At 50.0% G+C, this 21,633-nt stretch overlaps 1 protein-coding gene across 2 annotated transcripts in view; it reads right to left on the bottom strand.

Moving 5' to 3' along the window:
- The window catches only part of kat6a (K(lysine) acetyltransferase 6A), a 39,673-nt gene extending 27,397 nt beyond the window's left edge, over positions 1–12,276 (bottom strand). For both annotated transcript variants that reach the window (XM_029763339.1, XM_029763340.1), the window contains exons 1-2: positions 11,955–12,276; positions 8,658–10,062 (exon numbers count right to left, since the gene is read on the bottom strand). In XM_029763339.1, coding sequence (XP_029619199.1) covers positions 8,658–9,317 — 660 coding nt within the window. In that variant the 5' untranslated portion in view covers positions 9,318–10,062; positions 11,955–12,276. The remainder of the gene's footprint in view (positions 1–8,657; positions 10,063–11,954) is intronic.
- Between the last annotated feature and the right edge of the window lie 9,357 nt (positions 12,277–21,633).

The raw sequence follows: 21,633 nt of genomic DNA, 5'->3' as shown, positions 1-21,633 counted from the left end.
CTACATAGCAAACAACCAGCAGGTCAGTCAGGCACGTGACTCCTGGCTGCTCCCACCACCTGGCAGAAATAATCCTGGTGTGCATACCAAATGGCACCCTATTCCCTATATAGTGCACTACTTTTGACCAGAGACCTAAGGGCCCTGGTCAAAAGTAGTGCACTGTATAGGGAATAGGGCAGCATTTGGGACAACGCCTTGCAGTATGAACTGAAAGACAAACCCCTTGTACGGCAGAGAAGAGTAGAGCAGAACCGAAACGTACAGAGTCTGGCTGGAAAGCAGGAGGACCTTTCAGATCCCTATACACTGCAGCCCTGTCATCCCTGCTGTGACCTGGATATCATCCCATGGCTGATAAGGGTGTGTACTGCACACAGTGTACAAAACATTAGGAACATCTTCCTAATATTGAGTTGCACCCCCTTTTGCCCTCAGAACAGCATCAATTCATCGGGGCATGGACTCTACAAGCTGTCGAAAGCCTTCCATAGGAATGCTGGCCCATACAGACTCCAATGCTTCCCACAGTTGTGTCAAGTTTGCTGGATGTCCTTTTGGTGGTGGACCATTCTTGATACACATGGGAAACTTGTGTGGAACACCCAGCAGCGTTGCAGTTCCTGACACAATCCAGTGAGCCTGGCTCCTACTACCATACCCTGTTCAAAGGCAGTTCAATATTTTGTCTTGCACATTCACCCTCCGGATGGCACACATACACAATCCATGTCTCAACTGTCTCAAGGCTTAAAAATCCTACCCTTCATCTACACTGATAGAGATGGATTCAGTGACATCTATAAGGGATCATAGCTTTTACCTGGTTACACTGGTCAGTCAGGCATCATTTTGTACACTCAGTGCATTAGTGTAAGGGTGTGTATAAGCACATGGTTGTCTGTGTACATGTGTGTACAGTATGCCAGCTTGCGTGCACTTGTGTTTGTTCACAGTGCACACAGAGGTGCGTATGCATGCCATACGTGTGTATGCATTCCTGAATGTAATGTATGTTAGCTAGTGTGCAAGTATGAGTGCGGTCCTGCCCCTAGGAGAGGTTAGTTCACATCCGGCTGATGTCTATCGGGTTACATTGTGGGTGTGTCTTCTGTCGCCTGCATGTCTGCCTCTTCTTTCTCAGAACATGCATCAGCCAGGCCTCTTCCTCTGGCACCAACGCCTTTTCTCTCTCACACACCACTCCCTCCCTCCCACCACTCCCTCCCTTCCACTCTCCCACCACTCCCTCCCTTCCACTCTCCCACCACTCCCTCCCTTCCACTCTCCCACCACTCCCTCCCTTCCACTCTCCCACCACTCCCTCCCTCCCTCCCACTCTCTCTCACCCCACTCTCTCCCTCCCACTCTCTCTCACCCCACTCTCTCTCACCCCTCAATTCAATGGGCTTTTTATTGGCATGGGAAACATATGTTAACATTGCCAAAGCAAGTGAAGTAGATAATATACAAAAGTGAAATAAACAATACAAATGAACAGTAAACATTACACTCACAGAAGTTCAAAAAGAATAAAGACATTACATGTCATTAAGTATATACACAGTGTTGTAACGATTCTCTCTCTCCCCCCTCCATGTACGTCCACCTCCCTCCCTCACTCCGTCCGTGTCCACCCCCCTCCCTCCGTCCGTGTCCACCCCCCTAACTCCGTCCCTCCCTCCCTCCGTCCGTCTCCACCTCCTCCCTCCCGTGTCCACCTCCCACCATTCCTCCGTCCGTGTCCACCTCCCTCCCTCCCTCCGTCCGTGTCCACCTCCCCCCTCCCTCCCTCCATCCGTGTCTCCCTCCCTCCGTGTCCACCTCCCTCCCTCTCTCTCTCTGTCCGTGTCCAACTCCCTCCCTCCGTCCGTGTCTCCCTCCCTACGTGTCCACCTCCCTCCCTCTCTCTGTCCGTGTCCACCTCCCTCCCTCCCTCTTTCCCTCTGTCCGTGTCCACATCCCTCCCTCCCTCCGTGTCCGTTTCCACCTCCCTCCCTCCTTCCCTCTGTCCACCTCCCTCCCTCCGTGTCCGTTTCCACCTCCCTCCCTCCTTCCCTCTGTCCACCTCCCTCCCTCTTTCCCTCTGTCCGTGTCCACCTCCCTCCCTCGCCCCGTCCGTGTCCGTTTCCACCTCCCTCCCTCCCTCCCTCCTTCCTTCCCTCTGTCCGTGTCCACCTCCCTCCCTCCGTCCGTCCGTGTCGACCGCCCTCCCTCCCTCCGTGTCCACCGCCCTCCCTCCGTGTCCACCTCCCTCCGTCCGTCCGTGTCCACCGCCCTCCGTGTCCACCTCCCTCCCTCCCTCCGTGTCCACCTCCCTCCCTCCCTCCGTGTCCACCTCCCTCCGTCCGTGGCCACCTCCCTCTGTCCGTGTCCACCTCCCTCCCTCCCTCCGTGTCCACCTCCCTCCGTCCGTGGCCACCTCTCTCTGTCCGTGTCCACCTCCCTCCCTCCCTATTTCCGTGTCCACCTCCCTCCCTCCCTCCGTGTCCACCTCCCTCCGTGGCCACCTCCCTCCCTCCCTCTGTCCACCTCCCTCCCTCCCCCTGTCCGTGTCCACCTCCCTCCCTCCCTCCCTCCGTGTCCACCTCCCTCCGTCCGTGTCCACCTCCCTCCCTCCCTATTTCCGTGTCCATCTCCCTCCCTCCGTCCGTGTCCATCTCCCTCCCTCCGTCCGTCCGTGTCCATCTCCCTCCCTCCGTCCGTCCGTGTCTACCTCCCTCCGTCTTCACCTCCCTCCGTCTTCACCTCCCTCCCTCCCTCCGTGTCCACCGCCCTCCCTCCGTGTCCACCTCCCTCCCTCCGTGTCCACCGCCCGCCCTCCCTCCCTCCCTCCGTGTCCACCGCCCTCCCTCCGTGTCCACCGCCCTCCCTCCCTCCCTCCCTCCGTGTCCACCGCCCTCCCTCCGTGTCCACCTCCCTCCCTCCCTCCGTGTCCACCTCCCTCCCTCCGTGTCCACCTCCCTCCCTCCCTCCCTCCGTGTCCACCTCCCTCCGTGTCCACCGCCCTCCCTCCCTCCCTCCGTGTCCACCTCCCTCCCTCCGTGTTCACCTCCCTCCCTCCCTCCGTGTCCACCGCCCTCCCTCCCTCTGTCCGTGTCCACCTCCCTCCCTCTGTCCGCCCCTCTCCCCGTGCATAGGTGTGTGCGTGCGTGTCCACCCCTCTCCCCGTGCATGGGTGCGTGTCCACCCCTCTCCCCGTGCATGGGTGCGTGTCCACCCCTCTCCCCGTGCATGGGTGCGTGTCCACCCCTCTCCCCGTGCATGGGTGCGTGTCCACCCCTCTCCACGTGCATGGGTGCGTATCCGCCCCCTCCCTGTGTGTCCGCCCCTCTCCCTGTGTGTGTGTGTGTGTGTGTCCACCCCTCTCCCTGTGTGTGTGTCCACCCCTCTCCCTGTGTGTGTGTGTGTCCACCCCTCTCCCTGTGTGTGTGTGTGTGTGTGTGTGTGTGTGTGTCCACCCCTCTCCCTGTGTGTCTCCACCCCTCTCTCTGTGTGTGTGTGTCCACCCCTCTCCCTGTGTGTGTGTGTGTGTGTGTCCACCCCTCTCCCTGTGTGTGTGTGTGTCCACCCCTCTCCCTGTGTGTGTGTGTGTCCACCCCTCTCCCTGTGTGTGTGTGTGTGTGTGTGTGTCCACCCCTCTCCCTGTGTGTGTGTGTGTGTGTGTGTGTGTCCACCCCTCTCCCTGTGTGTGTGTGTGTGTGTGTGTCCACCCCTCTCCCTGTGTGTGTGTGTGTGTGTGTGTGTGTCCACCCCTCTCCCTGTGTGTGTGTGTGTGTGTGTCCACCCCTCTCCCTGTGTGTGTGTGTGTGTGTGTGTCCACCCCTCTCCCTGTGTGTGTGTGTGTGTGTGTGTGTCCACCCCTCTCCCTGTGTGTGTGTGTGTGTGTCCACCCCTCTCCCTGTGTGTGTGTGTGTGTGTCCACCCCTCTCCCTGTGTGTGTGTGTGTGTGTCCACCCCTCTCCCTGTGTGTGTGTGTGTGTGTGTCCACCCCCTCCCTGTGTGTGTGTGTGTGTGTGTGTGTGTCCACCCCTCTCCCTGTGTGTGTGTGTGTCCACCCCTCTCCCTGTGTGTGTGTGTGTCCACCCCTCTCCCTGTGTGTGTGTGTGTGTGTCCACCCCTCTCCCTGTGTGTGTGTGTGTCCACCCCTCTCCGTGTGTGTGTGTGTGTGTGTGTCCACCCCTCTCCGTGTGTGTGTGTGTGTGTGTGTCCACCCCTCTCCCTGTGTGTGTGTCCACCCCTCTCCCTGTGTGTGTGTGTCCACCCCTCTCCGTGTGTGTGTGTGTGTGTGTGTCCACCCCTCTCCCTGTGTGTGTGTCCACCCCTCTCCCTGTGTGTGTGTGTCCACCCCTCTCCCTGTGTGTGTGTGTCCACCCCTCTCCCTGTGTGTGTGTGTGTGTGTGTGTCCACCCCTCTCCCTGTGTGTGTGTGTGTGTGTGTGTCCACCCCTCTCCCTGTGTGTGTGTCCACCCCTCTCCCTGTGTGTGTGTGCGTGTGTCCACCCCTCTCCCTGTGTGTGTGCGTGTCCACCCCTCTCCCTGTGTGTGTGCGTGTGTCCACCCCTCTCCCTGTGTGTGTGCGCGTGTGTCCACCCCTCTCCCTGTGTGTGTGCGTGTGTCCACCCCTCTCCCTGTGTGTGTGTGTGTGTGTGTGTCCACCCCTCTCCCTGTGTGTGTGTGTGTGTGTCCACCCCTCTCCCTGTGTGTGTGTGTGTGTGTCCACCCCTCTCCCTGTGTGTGTGTGTGTGTGTGTCCACCCCTCTCCCTGTGTGTGTGTGTGTGTGTCCACCCCTCTCCCTGTGTGTGTGTGTGTGTCCACCCCTCTCCCTGTGTGTGTCCACCCCTCTCCCTGTGTGTGTGTGTGTGTGTGTGTGTCCACCCCTCTCCCTGTGTGTGTGTGTGTCCACCCCTCTCCCTGTGTGTGTGTGTGTGTGTGTGTGCGCGTGTGTCCACCCCTCTCCCTGTGTGTGTGTCCACCCCTCTCCCTGTGTGTGTGTCCACCCCTCTCCCTGTGTGTGTGTGTCCACCCCTCTCCGTGTGTGTGTCCACCCCTCTCCGTGTGTGTGTGTGTGACCACCCCTCTCCCTGTGTGTGTGTCCCCACCCCTCTCCCTGTGTGTGTCCACCCCTCTCCCTGTGTGTGTGTGTGTGTGTGTGTGTGTGTGTGTGTCCACCCCTCTCCCTGTGTGTGTGTCCACCCCTCTCCCTGTGTGTGTGTGTCCACCCCTCTCCCTGTGTGTGTGTGTGTCCCCACCCCTCTCCGTGTGTGTGTGTGTGTCCCCACCCCTCTCCCTGTGTGTGTGTGTGTCCACCCCTCTCCCTGTGTGTGTGTGTGTCCACCCCTCTCCCTGTGTGTGTGTGTGTGTGTCCACCCCTCTCCCTGTGTGTGTGTGTGTGTCCCCCCCTCTCCCTGTGTGTGTGTGTGTGTCCCCCCCTCTCCCTGTGTGTGTGTGTGTGTCCCCCCCTCTCCCTGTGTGTGTGTGTCCCCACCCCTCTCCCTGTGTGTGTGTCCCCACCCCTCTCCCTGTGTGTGTGTCCCCACCCCTCTCCCTGTGTGTGTGTCCCCACCCCTCTCCGTGTGTGTGTGTGTGTGTGTGTGTCCCCACCCCTTTCCCTGTGTGTGTGTGTGTGTGTGTGTGTGTGTGTGTCCCCACCCCTCTCCCTGTGTGTGTGTGTGTGTGTGTGTGTCCCCACCCCTCTCCCTGTGTGTGTGTGTGTCCCCCCCCACCCCTCTCCCTGTGTGTGTGTGTGTGTGTCCCCACCCCTCTCCCTGTGTGTGTGTGTGTGTCCCCACCCCTCTCCCTGTGTGTGTGTGTGTCCCCCCACCCCTCTCCCTGTGTGTGTGTGTGTCCCCACCCCTCTCCCTGTGTGTGTGTGTGTGTCCCCCCACCCCTCTCCCTGTGTGTGTGTGTGTCCCCCCACCCCTCTCCCTGTGTGTGTGTGTGTCCCCCCACCCCTCTCCCTGTGTGTGTGTGTGTCCCCACCCCTCTCCCTGTGTGTGTGTGTGTCCCCACCCCTCTCCCTGTGTGTGTGTGTGTGTGTGTCCCCACCCCTCTCCCTGTGTGTGTTTGTGTGTGTGTGTGTGTCCACCCCTCTCCCTGTGTGTGTGTGTCCACCCCTCTCCTTGTGTGTGTGTGTCCACCCCTCTCCTTGTGTGTGTGTCCACCCTTCTCCCTGTGTGTGTGTCCACCCCTCTCCCTGTGTGTGTCCACCCCTCTCCCTGTGTGTGTGTGTGTGTGTGTGTCCACCCCTCTCCCTGTGTGTGTGTGTGTGTGTGTGTGTGTGTGTGTGTGTGTCCACCCCTCTCCGTGTGTGTCCACCCCTCTCCCTGTGTGTGTGTGTGTCCACCCCTCTCCCTGTGTGTGTGTGTGTGTCCACCCCTCTCCCTGTGTGTGTGTGTGTGTGTGTCCACCCCTCTCCCTGTGTGTGTGTGTGTGTGTGTCCACCCCTCTCCCTGTGTGTGTGTGTGTGTGTCCACCCCTCTCCCTGTGTGTGTGTGTGTGTGTGTCCACCCCTCTCCCTGTGTGTGTGTGTGTGTGTCCACCCCTCTCCCTGTGTGTGTGTGTGTGTGTCCACCCCTCTCCCTGTGTTTTTGTGTCCACCCCTCTCCCTGTGTGTGTGTGTCCACCCCTCTCCCTGTGTGTGTGTGTGTGTCCACCCCTCTCCCTGTGTGTGTGTGTGTGTGTCCACCCCTCTCCCTGTGTGTGTGTGTCCACCCCTCTCCCTGTGTGTGTGTGTCCACCCCTCTCCCTGTGTGTGTGTGTCCACCCCTCTCCCTGTGTGTGTGTGTCCACCCCTCTCCCTGTGTGTGTGTGTCCACCCCTCTCCCTGTGTGTGTGTGTCCACCCCTCTCCCTGTGTGTGTGTGTGTGTGTGTGTGTGTCCACCCCTCTCCCTGTGTGTGTGTGTATGTGTGTGTGTCCACCCCTCTTCCTGTGTGTGTGTGTGTGTCCACCCCTCTCCCTGTGTGTGTGTGTCCACCCCTCTCCCTGTGTGTGTGTGTGTGTGTGTGTCCACCCCTCTCCCTGTGTGTGTGTGTGTGTCCACCCCTCTCCCTGTGTGTGTGTGTGTGTGTGTGTGTGTGTGTGTGTGTGTGTGTGTGTGTGTGTGTGTGTGTCCACCCCTCTCCCTGTGTGTGTGTGTCCACCACTCTCTCTCTCTCTCCCTCACCCAGCCCTGCAGCTGGTCACCAGTCTCTCTCGTCCTGGCATGATACTCACTGGGCGCCACGTGACTCTTCCCCGACCACCTCTTTTCCCTCTCTTTCTCCTCCTGCTGCAGGCCTGAGACAGAGGGCTGTAGAGCAGCACTCGCCCCTGGCAGCTGCCCACAGAGAACTAAGCACACTGCTTATAGGGCACTCCGCTCACCCTGCTTCCTCCTGGAGTACACACCACCACTACACGCTGACCCAGCCCCCTGAAAGAGACAGTGAAAGCCGGACCCACTGACTGCCACAGCGATGCTACGCTGGTCGTCTCCCACATGGTGCTTCTCTAACCTGTGGACGGACCTGTTCTACCTGGGGTTTCTCTTTCACAGCTCTCCAACTGTCTGTCTGCCGGTCAAGGGCTAATTTGGCTACAACGTGTTGCTTTAAGTCGGTCATGTAAATCTCACAAAAACATGCACCAGAGCTCAGATCTCTTTATCAGCTACGTCCCCTGCTTATATTCACAAGCTAATCTTTGAAATGTATTAAACCATTTAAGGGCTCTAAACTGACTTTTTTTATAAAAAATGTTTTACAAGGAACACGTGTACACCTAAGTTAAAAAATGTAGGCGGACACAAACATTTAGGAACATAAAAAATTTGAGATATTAGAGCTAGAATCCTTAAATATTTCTAGGCGCTCTGCCCACAAATGTCAAGTCACACAGGAAAATATTTAGGTGCATATGTGAGTAAAATGGTTGCACTGTAAAGCCCTGCATTTGACACCACTCACTCCAACAAAGACATTATCAATCAAACCACGCTGTGCAAACAGTGTGATCACGCAATATGGAAGTTAATGCCCTGGAAGGAGTTCGAGGGATTTTGTTTGTGTACTGTGCACAGACTGGTTAAAAATGAAAACCAGTTCAAGGTTTGACATTGTGGCTTGCCAAACTCTACTGCGTGGCTGCCCGACCTGGCTACTAGTTGCATGAGATAAAGTTACATTTTTGGCATTACTTCTTGCCTGGCAGCCCTACAACCACATGGGAAAGCACTTTATAAAAGATCATTCTAGCTCTGCTAAGATTGATCGTGTGGTGTGCTGCCTTCAGCCTTCATTGTTTGTTTACTTCTACATGATCGTCACTAGACTTCAACCAGCTCCCTGACCACCTTCCTCTGATCAAGCCATGGACTGTCCCTCCATCTCTGGAGGATGCATGCTCTCAGACTTGACCTCTATTGGGTGACCTAACTAAGGCTAGGCTACTCATAATGTATCGCTTGTTTGTTTTTTGCTTTTGAAGCGCTTTGAGATTTTTATAAAAAGCGATATAGAAATGTAATTCATTATTACTTATTCTTTCCACTGCCACAGGGGACAAAAATGACAGATTGCTCTTTTTACAGTTAACCGTTTTCACTTACACTGTAGGTTTACAAAGACATCACATTGTGTTTATATTTCAGAAAGTGAATGTAGGTGCGTGGCTTACCTTGTCCTTTTCGTGTGGCAGCAGGCGGACAGGTGGGAGGGAGTCCAGCGCCACGGTGCCTGTCCCGTCCAACTGGGAGCTACGGCTGATGAGGTGGAACAGCGGCCCATTCTTGGCCACCCTGCCGTGGGCACACGCCCGCTTCAGTGCCACTCTCAGCTGCTGGTGGAACAGCCCGGGCCCCATTGAGCCACTGCCAGACAGGTAGGCCGCCACGTCCCCCTGGCACTTGAGGAAGCGCTCAACACTTTTTAGGGTGGAGCCCCCTGGCTCATGGAGCCCCTCCAGGGAACGCTTGATCAGCTTGTTCCAGTCCAGCCCTGGTTTCTTCCCAGAGCGATGGTGGCTCCCGCCGTGGCCCACATGCCCATGATGACCACCCCCTCCTCCACCGCTGCCCAGGCGGGGCTTGGGGTAGGCCAGGCGGCCGGGGTTCTCCGGATCCTTGTAAGAGTTGAGCCCCTTGTTAGAGACTTTGAGGATGGTTCCATCTTTGACGCTGAGCTCCAGCTGCTCCAGTATAGTCTTGCGGTCCAGCCCGTGGGACATGGACACAGCGTTGCATATCCTTTCCTCCGACGGCCGCTGCTTCTGCTTCTTCACCTTCTTGATGGCCTCCAGGATCCAGGTGGTGTACATTGGGTTGGCCAGCTTCACCATGACTGCGGCTGGAGGTCGCAATGACGACACACACACAAACACACGCCCGTAGCGGGCAAAGGGTAAGAATCCCGCGGCCCAGGCCGCCTCCTCCTAGCCCCTCTGTCCGAAGACTATCCTTTGTCCCGGGGCCGCACAGAGAGTCCCTCAGAGCCTGGTCCTGAGCAGCACGGCAGGGAACAGCTCACCATAGCATAGGCTCCCCCGCCAACCCCCCCAATAAAGCTTGGTCCACCCACTACCCTCTCCCGGCAGGGTCAGTTAGCCTGGGGGAGAGCAGTGTCGTGGAGCAGCAAGTACTAGACTAACTCTGGAGCTGTGGTGGACCCACACACACACACTACACAATAACACTTAGGTTTCTCCCACTACTGCCTGTTGCAAAGGGCCCAGGGACAAACGGCAACAACCTGACGATTCAGTCTCCCCTCAATGTAAATAAGAGGCTCTCAGTGTGATGTGGAATCCTTGACTGTCATCTGAGTTTAAGATCAGTTGTACTGTAAGGGTAGAGTCAGGACAGTGGGGGAAAAAAATTCTCTGTAGATTATTGGAATAAACTCTTTTGCAGAAGGATGTAAATGTATTTCATCCGTGCGGCTCCAGTCCTTCACCCTCTTTCTCTCTCCCTCGCTCTCCAGCGGTATCCACTTGTTCTCCGGCCTGGAAGGGGACAGATATCACCCCAGGGAGCAGCGAGGGCTGATCACCTTCATGCACAGTCAACTTCAGCAGGAAACGCACCCTGCAGAAACAAAGGACACACACGGAAGGGTCAGAAACTGTGTGCAAGAGAGAAAGCAGCAAGACGGACACATTCTGCAGGCAAAAACTGAAAGAAAAACCATCTTTAAGTTTTGTATTAGAGTTGAGGTAATTCTGCCGTTTCAAAACATTTGCTTCCTTTAGTGCCTACTGAATGTAACCCTCAAAAGACATGTACTAAGACACTCCTAAAACAACAGCAGCATGTAAACAAAGTCATGCTTGGCAACTAAACACAGACACACAGTTAGGGAGCACACATCTTGTATGAGATGGATACATGCTGCCTGAAGTCTAGATCAACATTACCTGACAACTGCAACGTTTATAACACTCAACATAACAAAAACATTTAGGACGGGAAGAGAAAACCCTGAGCAGAGGGCATAGTTAGCTCAGAAGGACGGTGCCAGACTAGCTTCTGAGTAGGTAAACATCAGCCACTGTGATGATCTCTAATGTAGCTATGGAGGTAACTTTACATTCTGTTCTCCATTTTTGTGGAAATGCAGACCACAAAACCAGAGCAACTCTCATAAGTGTCATAGTAAACAATACGGAAGAAAGCCCTACCTCCTTTATTTACATGTTATAGTATATTATCTTTATATACCTAAGAATTTCACAACATGGGCTCATGAATTGGGTTAGAAACAGACATTGATAAAAGGTCATAACAACAACAGGCCAGATTATGGAGAACGGGAAACATTGTTGTTGAATCCTTGACATTATGATTTTGCCAAGCCACATGGTTCTCACTTTGAACAGCAAAACAAATCAACTGAAATAGCTAAATAAACAGAACACTACTAGCTATCCACATGTTTTCAGTGCCTTGGCTTGATATCAGCAAGCATGCTAACGTTAGATATATTTGTATTCCATGCACAACAAACATGATCTTGGATTACATTTGTGCAGTAGCTGATTAAGATACATCGTGACCTAAGGTAGCTAACGTTAGATGTGTGCGTTATCTGGCTAAACATCTGTCTCATTACTGGTAGCGAGCTATAGTAACCATGTTAACGTTAGCCATTTATTTCTAAACTGATTGGTGTTACCGTTACTATAGCACAGTTAACTAACAGTAGTTAACGTTAGCTAGCTAGCCAAGCAATAGCCAAGTGTCTCACTTTCTCAACCTACTCCTGTTTACTCTCACTGATATGATAGGCAATTAGCTGTGTTGCTACAAACCTTCCCGCGAACTGATATTGCTAATTTGCTTGCTAGCAGTAACGAAATAGCTCAAAACAGTAACAACGTGTAGCTAGCTAGCTGTCTTAAGGAAACCAGTGCTTTGACACAATCAACAATGACAGATTCCTACAACGCCCGAGGTTTCAAACAATAACACAGGCAACAATCACAAGGAACAATCTAATTTAGAATAGAATGGATGATATTCACGATGAGATCGCTGACTGCAAATGCACAATGTAAGTTGTAAACGGCCATAACCGCTATCGGGAAAGTGCCAAAATGACGACTTCATAGTGGATAATTTTTCAACGTTACAATATATGTTCTATGGCCGTTCGGCCTCCTTGGCCTCGGCTCTGGGTGAAAATATTTCCCGGCAAGACGCGTCTCTACACACGGCTACCAATCCCTCACCTTTCCTTACTTCCTTCCTGCATCACCCACCCACATAGTGCCTGCGGACTGCGTTGCGGTGAAGACAAGGCCGTTGGAGCGAAGTAGGCCTCGGCTCGCCCCCTCCCTCCCCCCTCGCGATCTTCATCTCCCCGTACCCCGTTCCCTCTACCTCTCGCGGTTCCCAGAAAGCTAGGACTGGTCCAGTTCGGGTTTCAAAAGGAAGCTCGGAGACCTTGTAATATCCTCTCCCCACTAGCCGCTACTCACCGGAATTTCGTGTCGAGTTGCCGAAGAGAATGTGCCAAAAATCCTTCGAATCCGAGACAACAACAAGCCCAAAAATGCAGCCAGAGACCAGAGGCTCCAAAGCTGACGCCATCTTTGAGTGAAACAGCAGCTCAGCTAGTGGGGGAGGGGGGAACAGTCGGGGCCAGGGACCGTCTGCGTCGTTCAAACTGCAAAGCCGAGTGGACAGGGAAACTCAATGCAAGGGGAGAGGGGGGAACAACGGAGTTGTAGCTGTGAGGGGTGGATATCGGTTGAACACATGAAATGGAAGAAAGGGAGGGACAGATGGTGGAGCAGAAAAAAGGATAGAAAGGTGTTCTTGCTGTCTCCACTGGGCGCGCGCGCACGGAGAGTGTCATTTAGGGAACGTCTGAATTTATACATTTTACAGCTGGCTCGTGAGAGAAAAATCAAAGCAACTGAGTGTGGTTTTAAATGAGAGGTATTTAAAGATCAAAGCGAGAGCCCGCTCTACACAGCCCGGTAGGTTCTGCAATCTATTGTAGAGGCTCTGTTATCTATTAGAGCAGGAGAATGAACCAGCAAAGATACAGTGCCCCAAATAAATATCGGAGGCTTGTTACTAGTATCCGACTACACTAGTATCATTCGACAAAGTATATCTGTTTAGGATGATCGCTGGTTCCTCGCCAGTCAGATTATTATGGCTAATATTATCCTCCCACAAAAAAACGATTATGTTAAATGAGCGCAATGCCGAGCAACAGAGAACCACACCAACCTACACCGGAAGAAACGACCATAAATTGGAATTGACAGGTGAATCTTGTAACACCTTTTCCCGCTCATGAATGTTCTGCATTTCAGAAGGGGAGCTTTTTTCAAACAAAATGGTATTGTTTGAAATAATAGCATATTTTCATTTGCATATCATTTGGACATTTAGGGAACATTTCTTGATATCTCACTACACGATCTCTGAATCTACAAGTGCCACATTATGTGTTAAGTGCATTATGTCTTGTAGGGCTACACCATGCATGGATCAGTTTAATGCTATCAGTGAGTGATCTTATTTATACGATTTTATATGATCATATCAACAATGTATAATACATTAAAATTGTCACATCATACTGGTCACAGAGGTCAATTCAACGTATTTTTCACATTGGTTCAACGTAATTGAATTGAAATGACGTTGAAACAACGTTGATTCAACCAGTGTGTGCCCAGTGGGTTGGAACTGAAGAAATGAATTACATTCTTTAGTTTGCTCTTTGTTGAATAGAAAACATCAACGCCTGCCTGTATATCAACCAGGCAAAGACCAGCCCTCCCTATTAAAACTCCCTATTCATGATGATCTTATGATCTCCCTGGACGCTAAATGAAATGATGTGAAGCTTTGTTTAAAATGATTAGCACCCTGCAGTCCTCAGAGAGGGATTATCAAGTCGTAAAGGGAGCAATTAGATCATAGGAGGTTTTCACTGGTTAGAAAAACCATGAGACAAAACATATGCACATTAAAGTAGCTACTCGTATGACACAGTAAGTAGGTAGGAATGTAGGAGGCAGGCTATTGTAGTCGCTTTTGACAGAAGATAAATATATGAGTGCAATAAACATTCTAAACCAGCATGAAACTACCATCACATCAAATCAAATTTTATTGGTCACATACACATATTTAGCAGATGTTATTGCGAGTGTAGCGAAATGCTTGTAAATGGCATACATCTTCAAATATTACAAAATTGTATCTTTAAAATATTTCAGTACTATAGTGATCATTAAATGAAACTGAACATAAGTTTGTTGTGATATGTATTGAGACCATAACCCCCCAAGTGCACAACATGAACATAAACATATAGCAATCAACATCAATGAATAATGTCATGCACTATGACAGAGATCTATGACAGAGATCATATCAATTGATGCAGAAGTCTGGTTTAACAAAATCAGTGGAAACACCCCCTGGATGCGAGTAAAAGGATGCATGGTTTTCTGCCAGACAGATCAACAGTGGGACTTTTGTTTTGGTCCATGCTGCTGTTTACATACTGGCCTATGAGGGGTTCAGAGAGGGCATTATATACTGCTCAAAAAAATAAAGGGAACACTTAAACAACACATCCTAGATCTGAATGAAATAAATAATCTTATTAAATACTTTTTTCTTTACATAGTTGAATGTGCTGACAACAAAATCACGCAAAAACAATCAATGGAAATCCAATTTATCAACCCATGGAGGTCTGGATTTGGAGTCACACTCAAAATTAAAGTGGAAAACCACACTACAGGCTGATCCAACTTTCATGTAATGTCCTTAAAACAAGTCAAAATGAGGCTCAGTAGTGTGTGTGGCCTCCACGTGCCTGTATGACCTCCCTACAATGCCTGGGCATGCTCCTGATGAGGTGGCGGATGGTCTCCTGAGGGATCTCCTCCCAGACCTGGACTATGCATCCGCCAACTCCTGGACAGTCTGTGGTGCAACGTGGCATTGGTGGATGGAGCGAGACATGATGTCCCAGATGTGCTCAATTGGATTCAGGTCTGGGGAACGGGCGGGCCAGTCCATAGCATCAATGCCTTCCTCTTGCAGGAACTGCTGACACACTCCAGCCACATGAGGTCTAGCATTGTCTTGCATTAGGAGGAACCCAGGGCCAACCACACCAGCATATGGTCTCACAAGGGGTCTGAGGATCTCATCTCGGTACCTAATGGCAGTCAGGCTACCTCTGGCGAGCACATGGAGGGCTGTGCGGCCCCCCAAAGAAATGCCACCCCACACCATGACTGACCCACAGCCAAACCGGTCATGCTGGAGGATGTTGCAGGCAGCAGAACGTTCTCCACGGCACCTCCAGACTCTGTCACGTCTGTCACGTGCTCAGTGTGAACCTGCTTTCATCTGTGAAGAGCACAGGGCGCCAGTGGCGAATTTGCCAATCTTGACGTTCTCTGGCAAATGCCAAACGTCCTGCACGGTGTTGGGCTGTAAGCACAACCCCCACCTGTGGACGTCGGGCCCTCATACCACCCTCATGGAGTTTGTTTCTGACCGTTTGAGCAGACACATGCACATTTGTGGCCTGCTGGAGGTCATTTTGTAGGGCTCTGGCAGTGCTTCTCCTGCTCCTCCTTGCACAAAGGTGGAGGTAGCGGTCCTGCTGCTGGGTTGTTGCCCTCCTACGGCCTCCTCCACGTCTCCTGATGTACTGGCCTGTCTCCTGGTAGCGCCTCCATGCTCTAGACACTACGCTGACAGACACAGCAAACCTTCTTGCCACAGCTCGCATTGTTGTGCCATCCTGGATGAGCTGCACTACCTGAGCCACTTGTGTGGGTTGTAGACTCCGTCTCATGCTACCACTAGAGTGAAAGCACCGCCAGCATTCAAAAGTGACCAAAACATCAGCCAGGAAGCATAGGAACTGAGAAGTGGTCTGTGGTCCCCACCTGCAGAACCACTCCTTTATTGGGGGTGTCTTGCTAATTGCCTATAATTTCCACCTGTTGTCTATTCCATTTGCACAACAGCATGTGAAATTTATTGTCAATCAGTGTTGCTTCCTAAGTGGACAGTTTGATTTCACAGAAGTGTGATTGACTTGGAGTTACATTGTGTTGTTTAAGTGTTCCCTTTATTTTTTTGAGCAGTGTATATATCCAGACTGACATTGCTCATTCTGATATTTCTTTATTTCTTTCCTTAAAAAAAATGGCTAGGTATTATTACTGCACTGTTGGAACTAGAAACACAACTTTTTCGCTGCACCTGCAAATCTGTGTACGTGACCAATGGGATTTGATTTGATTAGGTTTTTACAGACAGGCAGGGTGCATAGACAGGAGGAGAGGCACTAACCAATAACTGCCAATAGCCTTGGCAGCTATAAAGACGGTCAAACAACTGGATTTTGAGCAATAGAGAAAGACAATATCACAGAGTATCAAATAACGAATGAAAACATAAGGGAACATGAAAAGAAAATCCTTCTATGCCTGTTGCATTTAGTCAAAGAGAATACTTTATTTTGTAAACACAATGAAGACAAACACTGCTGACATTACATACATGCATTCATGTGTAAAGAGGGTTGAATAGTCAGTGCAGCTGTGAGTAACTGACTGCAGTCAATCTGTGCAGTGGTGCCGCCGGACCCATATAACTGTGCAAAGTTCCTGTTTTGGGGGTTGGGTGAGTGAGGGCTGTTGAGTCCTGCACAGATAGCTAGGCAGTGGCCAGGACTGCTTTTGTCCATGTGAACTAGCAAGCTTCCTGCTGTGGCTGGCTCCTAGCCAAGTCCCAAAGCCCCACAGCTCACACCCCTCCCATCCTGGAATGGGCTGCTGAAACATAAAAAGGACATTTCCAGGCCTGTCCGGCAAGAGCATGCCCCCACCCATCTCCACCCCCATGGCCCCTATTCCCTCCCCTCCCTCAATCCAAAGGGGACAGAGAGCAGCTGGAAGGTAAAGTGCAGCTTGTTGGAAACCCAGAGCCAGGGCCCCGCCTGACTGGACACACTCCAGGGATTGAGGTTTGAATTTAAAGTCAAGCCAGACACCTCTCACACACTCACAAAGTGGTGGAGAACTCTGCAGTCTTTCCTTTTTCTGAAATTCAGCTGAAAACACAAACTCCTCGGCTAGTAACTTAAAGTACTTTTAAAGTGCCTTGAAGAACACTTCTCTGTCATAGACATTGCCCAATTGAAAGATAAAGGAAGAGGTTGTTTGGAAAACTCTGAGGTTTGACAAATCAATTGTCTCGCTGAATGTGCCTTGCAATCCTTTCAGTGTGAGTACATTTAGAGATGTGCCACTGACAAGGTCATTTACATGAACAACTAATTCTGACTCTAATATAATTCATCCTAAATGGTGGAGTTCTGTATTCAGAAACAATGACAGACAATAGCGCTACAGTACTGACATATCTATGACAAAGAGCTTTGTCAACTGTAACAAATCTGCATGTCCATGAAGGAACCTGTTGGTTGAAAACAGGAATATTACTCTGTCATAATGCAAGGCATTACTGTGACATACTCATTGTTGTACAGGCAATTTGGGTCCCTTTGGTACTGCTACCATAGCCAAACCCTGTTGGAGAGAATCCATTTGCCAAGGCATCATTCCAAAACACTGCCAGTTTGCCATACCCCAAAATCACAGAATTCTCAGACAAGTCTAGACCTTACAGCGGGATGCATGTCATAATTTAACGCCTCCCTTTTCATGTGTTAAGAGAGGAACATTATTGAAGGTGGTAAAACACATTTGGTGGTTTAACTCTGGCTTAGCTCCATTTCTGCCATGGGCATGTTCCTAGGGGGATAAACAGCCCCCAGTCCATTCAGTGTGTTGTTGGACCCCCTTTGTCTTTCCCAGACACAAACTGGGTTAAGGCTAGGACTCCCCTGGGGCTATAGTCCCTGATACACAGTGGTACCACATGCCGCTCTGCCTGAGAGGAGTCAGCCAAGGGATATCGAGGCCCCAAGTTGTATTTATCCGGAAGGTTCTTCAAACAGAGAAGAATGCTGCAATATCCTGGATGATCAGTGTTTCTGTTTACTATTTACATATTTATTTAGATTATTGCAAAAGAAAAAAACAAACATGACACACAGAAAAAGTTGCGAGATTGGTGTACCCCACGTGATTTATGTCTTCTACAGTATGTCTTCTTCCTACAAAAATAAGCTTGAGTATTCCCATGGACCAGTCAGTCTATAGACCTTGAGTTGTAATGTGTAGTCTCAGACACTGAGCAGGATGCACCTCAGACAACAATGCCCCCTCCAAGACCCTTTCGCATTCCTGTGGGCCCTATTGGCGGGCTGGGGACTTAACCTCTGGAGCTCATTGTCTGCACTGCTTCTCTTCCACTCTGTCTTTGCAGACTCCCATAGTATATCCCCATTTTCTCCTGCAACACTTACTTTCTCAATAATCTCCTCATAGGCCTTCTCAATAACTAGTATCACCACTGCTTCTGCTTTATTAGCTTCATTATGAGTTGGGATGAATGACTATCCTTGCTAAGTATTCTATGATCCTCATTATTCATTTAGCCATTCAAGATAGCACATAATTAGGCTCAGGTTTGTGTACAGATCTGTATGTTTGTCTCCCCCCTGTGTCGACCAGGGGAAACTAGAAAGATCAGGGAAAATACGTTTAGAGCATATTTTTCTCATAAGATGCAGTAACGTCTCCCATAATGTACTATAGCCATGATGTCAGAGATAGTAGAATTGTTCAAATAAACAGGAAATGGGCATGTCACAGCTAATCTACAGGCCCTCTGTCAGCTGCCACATGCCCATAGAAGACCATTGCCTGTACTTCCTCTATAAGGTCATCAGCCCGCCACAACTTAACCTTTCTCCATCTACATCACAGACACAATTTACCTCCAGGCTAAGTCCCACTCCCTCCCGACCCACTTGGAATCACAACAACCCCTTTTACTGCGGGCAGCCAGCCAGGGCTTGGGACTCCTCACTGATACCACCACAAACAGAGAGCGCTTTAAGTTGTCAATAATGACTCCATTTACTTAACACCGACCCAAACATCTGCTAATTTATCATGGTTGACGTCTGTCATGAACGGAGACACATCATTTCTCACAGTCACACCCCAAAGTTAATTTCTACAGATTCAGATCAGGGGCATATTCATTATGGCACACCGTAGCAAAACCTAATGCAACAACCAAAATGAGTGTTTGTTATTGAACCAATGCATGTAGTCCATCCATCTCTGTTTCCGACTGTTTTCTTCTGTTTGGTGTCTAATGAATACGACCCCAGTATATATTTTTTGCAAGCCTTCCTGGGTAGTCTACTTCTATTATCCCTTCAAGGTCACACAGCGTCTAGTTAGTATCATCCCTGTGGTGGGCTAGTCATCTCTGATATGGAGCCTTGTCCAGTGTCATGTTTATATTGACATTTTAGCCATTTAGCAGATGCTCTTATCCAGAGCGACTTACAATTAGTGCATTCATCTTCATTAGTGCATTCATCAGGTTCTGAACCACACGAGGCTGGTGAGGGGAGGACAGCTCAAAATAATGTCTGTAATGGAGTGAACGGAATGGTATCGAACACATGGAAACCATGTGTGTGATGTGTTTGATACCATTCCTAAAATTCTGTTCCAGCCATTACTATGAGCCTGTCCTCCCCAATTAAGGTGCCACCAGCCACCTGTGTTTTGAACCATGATTACGTTCTCGTCTAGGTTCTCCACATCGAAAAGCTCATGCTATAATAGGTCCACTGGGGAATGAGCTTCCCTCAGAAACACACAGAGATACACACAGGCGAACTACCCACTGAGCACAGACGTTCAACGTCAGTTCAACGTCAGTTCAACGTCTAGTTTTGATTTATCTGGTTGAGTTGTCAACTAACGTCAATTCTACGTAAAATACAAATAAAATGTCACCATCTCATTGGATTGACGTTAAAAGTTAGGTGATAGGAAATGGCCTTACGTCGATTACCTTTTGCAAATCCAATCATTTTCCCACATTGATTTGAAAGGATGCGGAAAGAACTTTGATTCAACCAGGGTATGTTCCTCACCTCATCCCAAAGACACACCTTGTCAGATTGTGTCTCATCTAGTCCAGACATGCCCAGAACTGTTCTCTTAGAGGTGTTCTATATTCTTCAACTGGGCAGCAGCACAGCTCTTACGTTTAATGGCTGTCCCTCACGCAGAACATCTTGTATGTTGGTTTGGCTTGTTAACATACCGCAAGTCACTTGTCAATCAAGTGACCACCACAATTCTATTCTACTTAATCTTCTATTCAAATTAGACTTGTATGTTATTTACTCATATAAGAGCCCTGGGGCGAGTCACCTACCAACTAACACCACTACAACCATAGCAGCTGGACAGATCAGGAGAAAAACACAAATAGATTGGAGGAAGCCCACTGAGCACAGACGTCAATTCAATGTCTATTCCACGTTGGTTCAACGTCATTTTATTGAAATGCCGTGGAAACAACGTTGATTCAACCAGTGTGTTCCCAGTGGGAGGGGCCCTAGGAGCCCTTGGTGTTGCAGTAGTCTCCTCCACTCTTTGTTTCCCTCATCCTTCTGCTGTCCTTAGCTTTACAGGAAACCCATGCAGAGCTGAGGGAGAGCGACACCACGCAGCATAAATAATAGAGAGTTGAGAGCACATATCCTCATCCTGCTATAACACTAAGGTCCCGAGGAGCAGATATGAACAAAACTGTTAACACCATTCACCTCCTTAGCAGAGAAGGGATGTGTGTTGTAGAATGTATGTAACATTATATAAATCAAGTGTTATCTTGTTATTAAGGAAAGTTTTCTTTTGTTGGAATAGCTTTTGCACAATGTGTAAAAACAGATGTACTGCAAGATCTTGTAAATCACTCATAAGTATCAATGACCCCATTGGTAAATGTCATTGTTCCATGAGCAGGAAATAACAATTGTGTTATTTATCACCTGGTGTCACACACACTTTTTATTTAAAAGAATAGGTCGGCCTGCCAGGCCTATATAGTATATTAAAACCTGAGATCATAAAGTGGACCTATCCAGCAACAGCTGGAAAGTGCAGTGTAACATATAGGCCTACTACATACACACACGTTGATGATTGAGAGAGGGAATGATAGAGTAGACGAGGAGAGGTTCAGTGGAAAGAATGGACTCCATTTTTGTAACTCTCCCTCTCCAGCTGTCAGCCCGCTCGCTATCCCATGGGGGGTTGCCACGGTGACAGGAGGCCACATGTCTTGGGGGCGTCTTTTTGGTCAAAGGACTCCATTGTTCTTGTGTTAAGCCGTATTCTCTATGCCCGTCTGCCAGGCCCAGGGACAGGGGCTTCACACCCCGACACTCACACCACACGCACAGCCCCACTGAACCTATTATGTAGTAGGAGACGACGCATTCAGCCCTACACTGCAATTACAGCACATATCACTTTTATAGACAGAAATTCAGGAACAAAGCTATTTATATGAGTCCAACTACAAGGATAGAACAAAGACAAATTGATCAATGACTCAGATTCTACTAATGATCTTATGTAAAAAAGACAAACTTCTAACAAATAAGAATGTGTGTTGTAGTATTTCTTAGCGTGTTTTTAAAATGGCAGATTATTCCATAGTAGTACAAGGGCAAAGTATCCAACGATGGTTGAATGTCAAGTAGTTGAGTAGGCCTGATGAATTGTTCAATGTGTGTATTGTCCTACTGGCTCCACCAGATGGTGACATGTACCCACCTGGTCAAAAAAACGAGGGATCTTGAAATGAAAAAATAGGTAATAAATCACTGCTTTACCCTTAGTTTACACACTTGACATAGACAAACTATATTTGTCTTGTAATACAGGAAACAGAGGAGCGAGCACGCCCCCATTCACATCGATGGGGCTGTAGTGGAGTGGGTCGAGAGCTTTAAGTTCCTCTGTGTCCACGTCACTAAGGAATTATCATTGTCCAGACACACCCACATAGTTGTGATGAGTGCACGACAGCGCCTCTTCCCCCTCAGAAGGCTGAGAAGATTTGGCACGAACCCTCAGAAAGTTCTACAGCTGTACCATTGAGAGCATCTTGACTGGCAGCATCACCGCTTGGTACGGCAGCTGCAAG

Source organism: Salmo trutta, chromosome 9 (assembly GCF_901001165.1).
Source record: "Salmo trutta chromosome 9, fSalTru1.1, whole genome shotgun sequence".
NCBI lineage: Eukaryota > Metazoa > Chordata > Actinopteri > Salmoniformes > Salmonidae > Salmo > Salmo trutta.
This window is presented reverse-complemented; position numbering and strand designations above follow the sequence as displayed.